The 14,631-nt window shown below is 46.3% G+C and overlaps 1 protein-coding gene across 1 annotated transcript in view; it reads right to left on the reverse strand.

Annotated features, from left to right (window-relative positions):
• Positions 1-353: 353 nt before the first annotated feature.
• GLI2 (GLI family zinc finger 2) overlaps positions 354-14,631 on the reverse strand; it is a 141,098-nt gene continuing 126,820 nt past the window's right edge. The window contains exons 11-13 of the mRNA XM_018072724.2: positions 9,947-10,228; positions 6,553-6,889; positions 354-5,496 (exon numbers count right to left, since the gene is read on the reverse strand). Coding sequence (XP_017928213.1) covers positions 3,140-5,496; positions 6,553-6,889; positions 9,947-10,228 — 2,976 coding nt within the window. The 3' untranslated portion in view covers positions 354-3,139. The remainder of the gene's footprint in view (positions 5,497-6,552; positions 6,890-9,946; positions 10,229-14,631) is intronic.

The following is a 14,631-nucleotide window of genomic DNA, read 5'->3' on the forward strand; positions in this document are numbered from 1 at the left end:
CTGCAGCCCTTGCTCTGAACCCCTCTCCTGTGCTGTCCCTGCTACACTGACATTTTCCTTCAAATCACCTCCACCAAGAGGCCAGTGAAAACCACCTGGGCAGCAGGACTGTGCTGGCAGCACACCCTGGCCTTGCTGCCTCTCTTCCTACCACCTCAATCTCATTGTTGACTGGAAGCTCTTCAAGGCAAGAGCACTGCACATCTGTGCTGTGACACACCAGGCCTGTCCAGTTGCTCACCAGCTGTTTCTAAGCAACCACCAGAGTCCCAACTGACTGTGTTGGTGTGGCAATGACAGACCAAGACCAACCACCATCACCAATAAAAAGAAATAACAGCAGACACAGTGAATTATGAAAAAAAATTACTTTTTAATGTACAAAAGGTTTATATACAGGTTCAGCATGTTACCTCCATTCTTATGATGTAGAAAACAGCTAAAAATGTTCTTAAGATATAAATTTGACAGAACAATTCACCTACAGTACTTTTAGTAATGATGTCTTCTATACATAATATATACAGTGCTGGAATGGTTATTATAATACTTTTTCTGTAAATGAAGGAAGACCACCACTGGAAAGTCCAAAAAATCTCAAGTCATTGGAGATTTGGTTTTGCTTTTGTATTTGAACTTTTTCTAATGAGATATCTGTGAGGAGGGACTCAGTAGCCACCGTTGCCCTATGCAGCTGTTAAAAAAAATCAGATTAGCAGTTGAAGGACACACGAAAGCCTGATCCATCTCAGCATAAGGGATGCCCAGTTGTACTCCAAGCATCCAGGACAACACACAATGTCCTAAAACATTTACTGCCCTTTTTCCATAAATGCAAAGGCAAGGGCAAGGTCAGTAACTGCAGGAGAATATATACAGCAGACTATAAAATAATCCCTTTAAACACAACTTTCACAGGAGACACAAATAAACAGCCAGGCACCTTGCTTTGCTTTCCTGTCCTCATGCACCCTGGACATCAGCAGCAGTCACTGAGGGGTGAAGGGCAGTGGTGAGAGCATCCTGTGTGTACCCTCTGCATTTGGGATGAGGAGAGGTGAGAATGCAGGATGCTGAGAAGCATCTCCCTGCACCAGCCATACCCAGGGCTACCAATCCACCACTGCCAAGCATGGCTGCTAGATGCACTGCTGTGTATCTGATAACACAAAGTTTGCCTGGAGGTAGCACATGGCATTGTCATGTCAGCCCCTGGTCATGCTGGGAAGAGTGATCCTGACATCCATTTGTGCAAAAGAAAAGACACCAGAAAGCACCTTTATAGGGCTGTCCTGGTCCTGTGCAGGGGACGGAATCAGATGCAAGTGAGAACATCACACTAATATGATGGGGAGATGGGAACGAAAGAGTGAAGCTCTGCAGCTGCTTGCCCAGTCAAACTGTAAGAACCTTGGGGGGATGTTACAATTGTTCCCTGCCCTTCAACATATGGGGTACAAAGTATTTGAGGCTATGAGAGCAGGAAGAGAAACGTCGTCCCTGTCCAATGCAGTCAGAAGCTAAACAAGGCCTCCTCCCAAGTACGTGCACCCCACTGCTTCTACCCTTTTGTCTAATGACAGCAAAAATAAATAATGCAACTAAGATTAACTTCAGTGCCAGGTGGGACCATCCTGGAAACAGCTGATCATTATTACAAGCAGTTATATTTTGGTGGAGGATTTGGCTTTAGGAGGCCTTGCTCCTCCCATCTTTTTCCCAAGGACACTTCCAAGAGATTCTCACTGACCAAGCTACTATTCTGACTCAAAGACCTGTTTTGAGACTATCCAGATGTATGTCTACACTGTAGGCTGCAGGTGCAGTCTACTAGTCAAATGAACAACCCAGGTTGACCATGGTGTATTTTTTGGATAAAGCAGCTCTTTTCATGCTGTGGAACATGTTAATATAGCACTGGGTGCATGCCAGCAAGCCTGCTTGTGGGGAAGGCTGTATTAGCTCATGCTTGGCCCCACATCAATGCAGCCACGTGCCTGTTGTGTGTATGGAGCCCAGGTAGAGCCCTGCACTGAGTACATCACACAGACAAACACTGGCCAGATAAATCAGCTCCCCCAGTGCTGCCACATTGGGCTGACACAACCATAAAATTCTCTCCATCACCATCACTTGTTTATATGAGTGCCTCAGCATGCAAACCCCAACAGAGAACGAAGCTGTTGCAAAGCTGCACAGGGATACAAGACATTAAAGATGCATGTGGGGCCCTCGCAGAAAGTCACTGTGCTCAGAAGGTGCAAAAGTTATGCATGTGTGTCAGTCCGCATGCCAGAGCCTTCCTGCCACAGGGGATTATTTCCCAGTGATTGCTGTTCCCAGGCCTTTGCTCCACTCTGCACATGATATAAACCACGTTGTAAACACATCTGATCAAAGTGTGCATTCACCTTTTATGTGTCTCATCAATGTGTCTTTCCAATGTTTTCTCAGAAACACCACTATGTTTTTATAAATGTACATTTTATATACGCTTCTGGCAATACACTATATTTGATTTTTAAAGGAAGAGAGGCCTTGGCTACTTAACAAGAAAGCATGGTAAGGCACTTTGCTGAGAAGCCGTTTGGAATCGTCGCTCTTTGCAAGGTACAAAGGCATTTATGGTATAAAACAATACTGCTGGCAGAGGGCTTGTTTGGAGACGTAACTAAACCCTACTCTCATCAGAGCAGAATACATAGTATGGCTTTTATTCTAATCAAAACTGCATCCTCCCATTTCTTTCTGGGGCAGGTTGAAAACGGAATTTTTTTGCAAATGTAACTAATGGAAAACGATGGGGAGTGCTATTTACAGGGCTTCTGGGAAGGGAGTCTTTCATCTCTAACCATCCTCATGCTGTTTCCTAGCTTGGTGGTGATACCATTCAGTGCTCTGGGAAACCAAGTCAAAAAAATAATACTAGAGGTGCACCCCTGTGGTGCTGAACTGCCTAGATATAGTTTACATAATTCTGTACAAAGACTTTTTAAAATTTTTGTTTTGAATCCCTTTAATATATTTAGTACTTATAAAAAACCCTACTCTATTGAAACAGATTATTTTTGAAAAGCACATTCATAAAACTGTTTCACGCAGAGCTCCTTGGATAGCACTAAGGCCTTGTGCTTTACTGTTATGACATCATGTTTAGAAATTTACTCTCTTCCGCCAGCGTGGTTAGCATGGAGCTCATATCACCTATTGCCATATTGCTTATCCCTGCAGGTATGCTGGGCAGTGTCAGAGAGTTTCGTGGAGTCGTCAGGCGAGAGGAGTTCTGGGAGAGGTTCTGCAGGATGCTGGGGCTCAGGGTTCCCGACATCAAGCTCGAATGGTCCCCATCATCCATGATGGCATCAAAATCTATCTGGGGCGGCTCAAGACCTTGAGAGTCCACCGTGCTGGACACCTGGTTTGCACCTGGGGAAGGCAGAGCGGCTGGCTTGCTGTTCAGTGTGCACTGCTGCTGCCTGACCCGGCAGTCTGCGTGATTATCAAAGCTGCTGTTCTGTTCATACATGTGGATTTGACCGTAATAGTACATCAAATTGTTCTCCCTCGTGCCCTCCGCGCACTGCTGAGCGGGTGCTAGCAACATGTCACTGGTTCTTTTATGCATGGCCTCTGTTGTCTCCTGGCCTGGGCTGGTGGTGTTCGTAGGATGGGGAGTTCTCATGTACCCCAGCTGCTGGACGGTGCGGAGGCCTCGGGGTCTGCTGCCCGGGTTCGGCTCGGGCGGAGGACGAGGCTGCATCATACCGGGTGGATATGCCTGAGCAGCTGAACCCATCATGCTCTGCTGAGGCTCAAAGCTGGGCTGATTGGAGGCCATGATGGGCTGATGGAAGGTCTCTTGAGCCATGGGGAAGTTCAGGTGGCTTGGCTGAGATGAGTAATTCTGCTGACTCGGTTCATGCATGACCTGTCCCAGCACTGGGCGCTCACTGTTGTTCCTGACCATCAAAGAAGGGTCGGTCGTCATGTCCATTTGCTGAGGGTGAAGGTGAGGTCCAGACTTTGCTGCCATGTTGCTACAATTAGGAGAGATCTGATTTGGGTTGCCACTGATTGCACTGGGACTCAGCATCTGATGAGGTTGGTTGTACCCTGTGTGCAAGCCCACATCAGGGTTCATACTGGGGCCTAGGCTCATCGGCTGCTGCCGCAGCTGCATACAGTTTAGCCTCTGCCCATCCATGCCCACATTTCTTTGCATAAAGCTCTGCTGTGTTACATTCATACCGTTGTCTGGCAGCTGCATTTGCTGCTGGTTGTAGTTCTGGTATTGACCAAAGTTCTGCTTCTGCTGCACCACCGCTAAGTTCCCTTGTGAAAACTGCTGCTTCGACTGATTGGACATGATATCAACCGTACCTGAGCTGACTTCATTCCACTGGACAGGCATGTTATTTTTATTCATGTCTGAGGAAGTGTCAAAACTCATGGAACACTCTGCCATCATGGGTCCCAAGTGGCTCATGCTTGCCTCAGCCACTGCCATCCTGCGCTGGCTGGGCAAAGCTGGAGGCTGCAGCTTCCCACTTCCCTGGAAGTTCTGCATCTCATTGCCGTACCCCATGGAAGTGCTCTCGGCCGCTGTCCCATTGCTCTGGGATTTGATGTACTGTACCACATCATCCGGCAGCACAATGTCATCATCTCCAATGGGCGCCTCTGTCTCCCCGGACATGGCTTCCATGGCGATGTTTTCACTGATGCTCAGTGGTCGGGGTGAGTAGGTGTGCCGGGGTAGGCTCCCATCTGAGCGCCCGTAGCTCTGCAGACCAAAATTCCTCCTGTCTGTGGGTTGTGGAGGATGGAAGGGGTTCATGCTGTTGGTGCTGTTGAAGCGGTGAACTCGTGGGAGGGCCTGGGGGTCTCCGGCAGGTCTCCTCACTGGGTCGCTTGCCCGTCTCATGCAGTTGCCCTGCACCTCGTGGGGAAATGCTGGAGCTGATGGGTAGCCATAGGTGTTACCATCACTGCAACGCCTGGGGCCTGGTGGGAGGCGGATGGAGGGCAAGGTGGGGTCTGGTCCATCCATAAGTGAGATCCTGTTCTTCAGGGTCATCCTCTCCATGTTCGGCAGGGGGGTCGGAGGAGGGCCCCCTGTGGCAGCAGCGTACTTGGCTTTCAGCCTGTAGTGCTGAGCTGGCGTGAGGTTCAGCAGACCTGGCATCCCGCTGCACTGGCTCGCCTCGCTCGACCGACGGGAGGCGTCTGTCGAAATCGGGTCATAGGAGTCGGCAGAGCTGGTGTTATTGGGACGGTGCCCGAGGTGCGAAGCCTCACTGGAACGGCGGCTGGAGAAGTACGGGGAGATCCCTGATGACCTGCGGCTGACGGTGTAGGCAGAGCTGACGGTGCTTGTTGTACTGTCACGGCGCTCATTGAGCTGGTTCAGCATTGTAACCTCATTGACAGACAGCTCCATTATTCTGGGATTAGGCAGCGTAGCAGAAGAACCACCACTGTTTTCTAGAACAGAGCCTGAGAGAAAGGTTGCAGGGAAGGAAAAGGTTTAGTTAGCTGAGAAATTTCACTTGGTAGTGTTCCTGGTGACAGAGTACAGACCCACAAAGACACCCTCAAATATTTCATGGGAGTGATAGTGAATTTCATTGCTGCTACTGAATTCAGAGCTTCATCTTCAGCTCTATGTCCATGTAAAAAGAGCAAGAAGGCTCTGGAGAGAAGTTAAGAAGTCCCTGCTGGACAGTCTTTGTAATGTGTATGCCCCAATACTCAGTTGCTGAGGGAATGTCTCCGCTTGGGCTTCTCAGTAGGAAAAAAGTAGGACTGCTGTGAACAGTGCCACAGGGACAGCATGTAGCCACAACCACAGCTCTCTCTGGGACAGATGCACAGTCAGGGATAGGAGGTCAAGAGCCCAAAAGTTCACATTCAAAGTCTCTTCCAAGAGTAACCCAAAAAGCTCCAATAACTAAGCTGTGAGGTCTATTATAACCCAGACACTATGCCTTGGGACTTCCTGGCGAAGTTAAGAGGAGCACTGTAGGGATCATAGAGATACTTTTACCAGGAATTGTCAGCCAGTGGGAAACTGGCATATGAGGTTGGAAGCAATAGCCAGGATTTCTCGAAGTCCCAAAAGGCCTGTCAGAGCAAGATTAGGGAAGGAGGTCTTCTCTGGATTGCTGTTGTGCTCCACTGGTCTCCCAGGAGGCACATTAGCCCTTGGGGGACTGTTATTGCTAACAGAAATGCAAGCAGTCTTGTGGCTGTCACTGGGACAACGAGAACAGGCTGTGTCTGGGTCCTGGGCAAGCCCAAAAACAAGGACACCAACACCTCTGCCTCCCTTCACAGCTCTGTAGAACTGAGCATCTGGGATTCTGTTGCACATGACCAGATGGCTGCATTTACACTCAAGCTGTCCATTTTACCTGACATCTTTATCTAGCAAGGGCTGACTCAGAGGCAACAAAATATGATCCTCATTCCTCCAGGGCAGGCTCTTGGTTATGAAACCAGAGTCAAACTCTGGAGTGTTCCTAAAGGACATGTTCCAGGCACAGGGCTTACCGTTTCCTGAGATGGGAGGCAGCTTGGTGTTTCTGGCTTGTGGAGCTGGGCTCACCCATGAGCAGGAATCCTTAACTGTCTTGAGCTTCTCTTTCTTGAGCTGTTCAAGTCGTTGCATTGTCGTCATGTGTTTCCTTAGCTGCAGGCTGACTGCTGAATTACCAGAAGAGACCGTTGAGTCCACAACAGGAGCGTTGTCATCCAACGCCGTCAGATCTCCCAGACTTCCCCCGCTGTGTATGTTCATTTCTACTCCACTATCATTGTTGTTGGTGCTGTCAAGGGGTGACGGCTCACTGCTGCATGACGACTGGCCACCAGGACTGGACTGACACATCTTGGGGAAGGAAAAGAGGAGAAAAAGTTGGGTAGGGGAAAACATGGATGGAAAGAAATCAGGAGCCCAACATTCCCAGTGTTAGTCCGGGGCCTAGGTAAGCTCCTGTCCTAGGCTCTCCCCTCTCTTGTTACCCTTCCCTGCTGTAGGATCTCAGCTCTACAAGAAGGCAGGCACCCCTTCCCTGTGAGAGGAGGTCAGGACAGCACTCCACAGTTGGAAAAACTATAGTGGGTTCAACTGAAAGGTGGAGAGAAATCAAATGCTCTTCCTCCAAAAGAGTAAGGATGGATGTTTCTCAAAGAAAAGCAGCATGTTATCTGGTTGTGTACGGTATATTGCAGCAAACACCGGCTTATCTAACATGGGAACAAGGCCTAGGTATTTCAGACACCACGTCTTTCTGTCTTTAAAACACCCTAACATATAATCAGGTTAGCTGACAAACTTCCTAGCCAGATAAAAAACTGGTTCACTGTTTGCAAACTCCCACTTGCAGATAAGGCAGATAAGCACCATAAATATTTATTTTATTTACATTAGGAATTGCATTTCACGTTGAGTAGTTTCTTTGCAGCAGACACTATACGGTCTGAGCTCTGAGGTAGCTACTGCTCCTACCAAACAGGATGCCTGGCTCTCTGCTCCAGCAAAAAATGGAATGTACTCTGCCCCAGGCCAAGGTGGGAATGCAGGGTGCTGCAGTGTTGTACTTTGCTCCATAGCAGACCCCACAGGCAGGTTGACTGGCTCTGATTGCCCATCAGTCCATATGGTAGATTGCAATCCCAGGATTTAATGGTACGTCGTGATGATTGGAAAAGGCTGGCAAAGGGGATCATTGGGCACCATGTCCTCCCCCTTTCTGTGCTCAAGCAAATATCCCCTATCCCTCCCCATTGCCCTGCATGCCTCCACCTCCACCCTGGAGGGGTTAAACGGAGACAGGAGATCTACAGGAGACCATGCTTTATACAGCTATTTTAATACAAAGGATATCTTTGCTCACCTTAGTACCGACTGTCCTTAGGAAGGTAGAGTAAGGAAGGGTAAGTGGGAATAAAGAACAGGTTGTTAGGACAAAGACATCATTAACAAAAAAGGCCATGTTAGTAAAAGGAGGAAGAGGGAAATGCAGAATACAGTACAAATTGCCAACATTTCCCCCACTCCCATACCCCATCTTCCCTGCCTTCCCTCTTTGGAGGCCCAGATAAAGATCCCTAGAAGAGACTTTTCACCTGTTTCCATGGGTTTGGGGTGAGACCCAAAGATGGGTCAAAATAAGGGGCCTGGGAGTGATGGGAACCAGTGAGGCATCTCACCCCTCCCTCCACCCCGACCTTAACCAGGAAAGGAGTTGGATGTGGGCCCACCAGATCAGACACCACCTGTTAGATGTGCACAAGTGAAGTATCCAGTGCTGGGTAGGGACAACAAAGAGAAACATCGGACCCATAGCCCTGCTGCCAGCAAGATGGCTTGGCTGGAACCCTGGGAGCACAGAGCATTAGGAAAACAATCCCATACTTTCAGGAGAAACAGGGTGAGGAGCTGTCATTGTGTTCATGTTGTCATAGGAAAAAACCATCAAAACACACGGAAGAAGAGTATTGGAGAGAGGTCATTCTGTCCAGTGGTTCTCACACTCAGCTTTTGTAACACAGTACAGAGTCTCATCACAGTAAACTGTTTCTTTAGTCAATTAGAGACACTTTGGATGTGAGAATACTCAGTTTTTCCTAACTGAAAAAATACTGCTCATTAGTAATTTTTTCAACAACACATCCCCTAACCCTTTTGAGAAAATCTTTGTAGCTCCAGGGCATGCTTTTTTCATAGCAATAACAACCTTTTAGCCTGGATTCAAATCAAGAAAAAATATATTTTGGAGCTCAAAGTCTTTTCAGCTCTAGTGAGAAGCCTGGAGAATATAGGAACACTCCTCTGCAGGTGGAGGTCTTTTCTGCCGTATCCAGCCCATACCCTGTCCCACTCTGAGCTGGTGCAGAAGATCAGAACTTTGGGTTCAAAGGTGAAAAGAAACATCAAAAGTGGTCTCTGTTGCAACACTCCATCTCCTTCACCAGCCCTGGGCTACCTTATGGGATGGAAGAGGCTTCGATGTGTTTGAACCCAACACTATACACAGCTCCTTACTACCAGTGGAGTTGCTGTAATGGCCAGAAGGCTGATAAATGGTCTTTGGTTCAGCTGGTGGCCACTCCCGGGGCTGTAAAGCATGATCATGGTTTGCTGAAAGCCTGTACTATGTGGGCCACAGCATTGCTCCCATGTTTATTCCTACTTTCTCTCCCCTGCCCCATCATCCCACTACAATCTTCTGTGGCAGCTGGGAGCCATGTACTGACCGTGTGTACTCCTGAGCAATCTGCTCTAGCCAACCCTGACTGATCAGGAAGGTTGGACCAGATGATCTCAAGATCCCTGTCAACCCCAGTGATTTTGTGCTTCTGTGTATAGTGGACAGAACCAAGGAACTGAACTTGCTTTAAGATACCCAACAAAACCAAAACAACTACTTTTATCCCTACTGGCTTCTCAAGACAGCCTACAACAGAGTTGAGCCAGCAAAACTGCTGTGCAGCAGCAGCAGCCTGAAAAGAAAATCAGTGAAGGGTGTAGGGAGGAGGAGAAAAGGGACTGCTTAAACCAGGACCTCCGCTTCAAGAAGTGTTCAGATAGATGATCAGTCTGTGCCCTGTGACTGTTGCTCAATTTAAACTGGTGAGGTAGGTAGAGCTCATTTGACCACAACACTTGAGTTTTATCCAGTTTCACAGCACAGGAAGGCCAAGCTAAGCACTGGGCATCATACGGCCCCCATGACTACGAAGGCAGGAATTCATGACGCTGGGTAGGAAGGTGCAAAATGTACTGGACTGTGCCCTGACCTGCAGCTTCATTTCTGGACTTGAACAGGAATGGTGAAGGGCACCTACCCAGAGACATAAATGGCATACAAATGCTTCATGCCCCCATTGCACCAGAGAGATTTGGGACCATGTCATTTCTGCCAAGAGCAACTGCTCTTACCACAGAATTCTCCGTCTTTATTGTTTTGACTTGTAAGCAATCCTCCATGCTCCTCGTGGTGCTGTTGGCCTCGGGGCTCTCCTCTGAAACCTTGTTGCTCTGCTTGGCGCTCGCCTCATTGTCCCCATTTTCCTTGAGCGGAGGTGGCCTTGGGTGAACATCGTTGCGTTGCTTCTTTGTGACGTGAGCGTCAGGCCCGTGCACTGTCTTGACGTGTTTCCTGAGGGAACTGGGGTCCGTGTACCGCTTCGTGCAGCCAGGGATCTTACAGACGTAGGGTTTCTGTCAATACAAGCAAATCTTGGGTTACATTTAGAATAAGTCCAAATATTCCAGGTACAGTGTATGGGCCAAGAAAGTACAATGAGCATAGCAGCAGGCAGCAGCAAAATGGGGAGCACCTGCTCCACAGGATTCTGTAAGACTGAGATATTGAAGATGTGATACATGGGCTGCTGCTGATCCACACAGACTTGGCCAGCTATTTCATGTTGGCTAAACTTATTGTTTTCATGTTCTGGATTAAAGGACAGCTAAGAAATCATGAAATACTTTCCCTAATATTACTTTCCTATGTATGTATTTGCTTGGGTGGCCACAGGAATGTTTCCTGATTAAAGATGGGAGGGAGGTGATGTAGGGGAGTAGGTATAATACATTCTCTCTGCTAAGGTGGGGTCTACACCAAGAAAATGTCTGAAACCTTCCCTTCTGGCTGATGGAATTCCAGTGAATCCAAGCCAGACTGGATTCATCCTACTCAATCTATCATACCACTCCAGCACCTGTCACCTTGAAATCTGTTATTGTGCAAAACAAACCACAGGCGTGCAATGTTTTTTTCAGATGATAGCACTCTAGTCCTGAATTCATGAATCATTGATTGCCACAGGAAAACAAGGATGAAGCCATCCTTCTGAAAACAGAAGTCAGCAAACAGATACTTTTCTTCTTTTAACTTTTTTCATTTTATTGAATTTCCAATTCCGAAGTGTATTAGCGCTGCAGTTGTTTGAGCTGGTGCTGCTGCGCTGGAAGCTCTGAATTCATCACAAGTTCCACTTTCAGCCTCACAACTACTCTACGTATTTTTCTGCCAATGCACTGGGATAGATCCATGAGAAAAAACAGACAGATGTTGTTTGAAGGCTACTCAAAATGACCATTCCTGTTCTTTTTTTTTAAATCTGTTTTGTAATTTTGTCCAGGAACTTCAGTGTAAAAATACAAAGGAGCATATATTCTTTGCAGAAAACCAGTGCAATCACTTGAAAAACACTAAAAACCCGTTTTTTATTCAAAAGCATGCATCCTGACTGATCTTGGCACATCTCTCAAAACAGCTAAATCTTCATCACACCCCACCAAGGTAAATATTTATTATATTTTAAAGCTGGATAAACCAAAGCACAAAAAGTAAAATAGTTTGCTTAAAAATCTCATGCAACCTTTTAGACAAGCAGTATAGAAATATTATTGCTGCTATTAAACTATATTCCAAAGAACACAACCCCCACTACACACGCTAAAAAAATCCCTGTACATAAACAGCTTAAAGATCTTTTAGGCTCAATAGTTCTGATTTTTCAGATCCCAGCAATTAGGGTAATGTAATCACTATTGCTTGGACAGCAGACGCTCCACCTAAGGGGATTCAATCATTCTCTTTGTCAGGCCGTACATCCTGCAACTGAACTGAGCACAACTGCTGTTTTGTTGGCATGTCTTCATCTATCCCCTGAGTTATTCAGATTCTGACACCTAATGCAGTGTATGCCCTAGTGAAGTCAACTTTAGATCTCTCAGATGCCTCCCTCCTACTCCCATGCACATACGAGGTAATACTCATTAGGGTGGGGGAACTGGAGAATTCCCCAAGCACTAAGCAGAACTAAATTTCTGCATTTTACTCCTGTTCAGCTTGAGTTGCAGAAAATGTCATTCTGAGCCTTTGACTGGCCATAAACTCATGCCACTCTTTCGTGTATGCACTGGAGAGTGGTCATGAGATGAAAGCCCTTTTCTCAAGAGTAACTTTTAAGGTATCCCCTGAAGGAATTCAAGTAGTGACTGAAAATTTAAAATTAAATAGTGTCTATGACATTTCAACAATCAAACAAAAGCCAGTGTGGTAATATATCCCCAGCCTTGAACTTCAGCATGTTTGGACTATACACCTACATACTGTCACACAATGATAGTGACAAATACAGGGAATGTGGAACTTCCCCCTTAGAGGAGACTTTGATGACTAATCTGAAACTGTGGTGTATTCCAAGTAAACACTGTAAGCAGAGGAAAATATTTAGAAGGTAGCTAGCTAGGAACCACAAGAGAGTTACCAGTGGGTAATGGGAAATACTCACAGCCACAAACTTCTGCTTTGCGTTTGTGTGGTTTTGTGAGCCGAGGTCTCAGTGCAGTTTGCTAACCCAGTGGTCATGGCCACAGCTGGATGCAGGACCCTCGCCTGGGCCTGCTGTCCAGTGTGATGAGCTTTGCCATGAGGGATTCCATCTGTTGCAAAGGATCATGTTATATGTTCCCCAAAAAGAGGATGTCAAATATATGGCTCAGAGAGCTATTATATGCAGCCTACAGATCTCCCACAAGTCTTGGGGCATGTCTGTACTGCATCAAGGAGGGCTGAACAGCAGTTCAGGAGGGAGCATGTTCGCAAAACGTAAGATCATGCAGCGCCATGTAGTTCCCATGGTAAGGTCAGCTGGTCTGGTACAAATCCTCCACTAGTGGCTGTGCTGTTTCTGCACCTGAGAAGGCTATGGCATCCTCCAGGGGAAGCAACAGCAGAGGATAAAATCCCTATCTGTTATCTGAGTCTTAAATTTGTGTTGTTGAAAGAAACAACACTTCTTGTGCCAAGTGTCAGCATATTAGATCAGGGTCCACAATAGACATGAAGTTGGATACTCCTGCCCTACAGCCTCCCCTTCTTGCACAAGGGGAATTCAAAAGAACAGACTTTTAAGTATGTCCAAGCTCTGCTCAGATGCAGTGAGGAGTCATACCAGATCCAGTGCAGCTCCTAATCTGGATCACTTGGGAAACTGAACTTGGAGAAGTAACATTTAATAACACAGCCAAAATGAAAATTCATTATCAGGCTCAACAGACAGGAAACTCTGCCCTGCCTAGGAAGGATCCTGGTAAAGCTCTAGTGACCTGAGCTCAAGTGATCTATGGCCTCACATATCGCTTTGGTGTGCACAAACTGGGCTGTATGAGTCTGTACCCAGCACTCTTGATCCATTCACATGAGAATCTTTAGGAATTGAAGAGAGATGCTAATCCCTTTTAAGGGCAGGAAAAAATGCTGCAGAAATGTGAATCTTCAGGGGCTTGATTCAGTTTATGGGCAAGAATACGAAGAGCAGCTTAACACTGTAGAGTTCAGAGCTACAATGAAAGCAACAATGAAAGGGACACTGGATCCAGCGCTGGAGGAAGGCAGAGGAAGTATCCAGGACTGGAGAATGAGCAACTTCCAATACTTGAAATGTGAGATTAAATCACAACTGCCTACCTTTACAGGGAAGAATCTTTAACATAGAGCAAATGATGTTGTAGTCAAACACCATTTACTGGGAATGCAGGTTGCTGAGCAGACGAAACGTTGCATGTCTTTTTGGTCCTTCCTGGCCTCAAGGTCAGTGTAGCCTTAAAACAACGCCAACTACACAGTGTAAGTGTGGATATGGGTTAATTTTAACCTGTGTCCTGCTGAGGAAGTGGTTTGCTGGTGGAGGACAATCCTGATGTTTGGGTTCATACCCAAACCAATTCAAACAACACTGGGATCCTGGTCATTCACTGGGTCTGTCTCAGCATCACAAAGCATGGAAGGGCATTCTAGACTTTGAGTCCTTATTCTGACTCCAACAGAATCCCTGAAACCCACAGCACTTTGGTTATCACTGACTGATAAGCCAGAGATAAAAATACTCCCAACAAGCCCTTTGTAGACACAGCATCACTTCAAAAAGCTGTCAACCGTGGCAACTGCGTTCCATTCTCCAATAGTCTATATTTAACAGTTGCAAATTAGGCTATAGATTGAATTCTTCATGGCTGAAAACACTATTAGAACTTTAGAGTGTTGTTTTTTCTTCCCCTGTCAGCTAATTAGTGGTAATATAAATTTCAATCGTCGGCTGTGGTTGATTGCAACAGACCATCACATGCGTTACAATAAAGGCAATTTCCTCTGCTCCACAACTACTAATAGTGGGTCTCAATTATCCAAGGTTAACAAAGCATTGCATTGTGCTCTATCATTGTACATCAAACGATGGAGGGAGTATTATTTCCAGAGCATCAGGATCCAAGGTAGCTGTTATATTACTACAAGTCTGCTCCACAGTAATATTAAACACCACATGCACAACTGTACAATACTATCTATGCTATTAAAAATTATAGATTTGGAAAATGCTTGTTTTAATATCCAAAGTCAATTAAAAAGTTTGCATACTTCAACATCTGTTTATGATTTCAAACATGGTTTCATAAATATAAAGCTAAATGTGGTCTGGCTCTCCAGCAAAATAAATCCCATTAAAAAATAAGAAAAACCTCTCATTACAGTAGGTTTCTTTTTACATGAGTCCAGTGTGTAAAGTGTATGTTTATTGTCAGCAAAATTTAAAAAAAGCCCTCCGTTGAGC

This window comes from Manacus vitellinus, unplaced genomic scaffold (assembly GCF_001715985.3).
Source record: "Manacus vitellinus isolate BGI_N305 unplaced genomic scaffold, ASM171598v3 scaffold_22_pilon, whole genome shotgun sequence".
Classification (NCBI taxonomy): domain Eukaryota; kingdom Metazoa; phylum Chordata; class Aves; order Passeriformes; family Pipridae; genus Manacus; species Manacus vitellinus.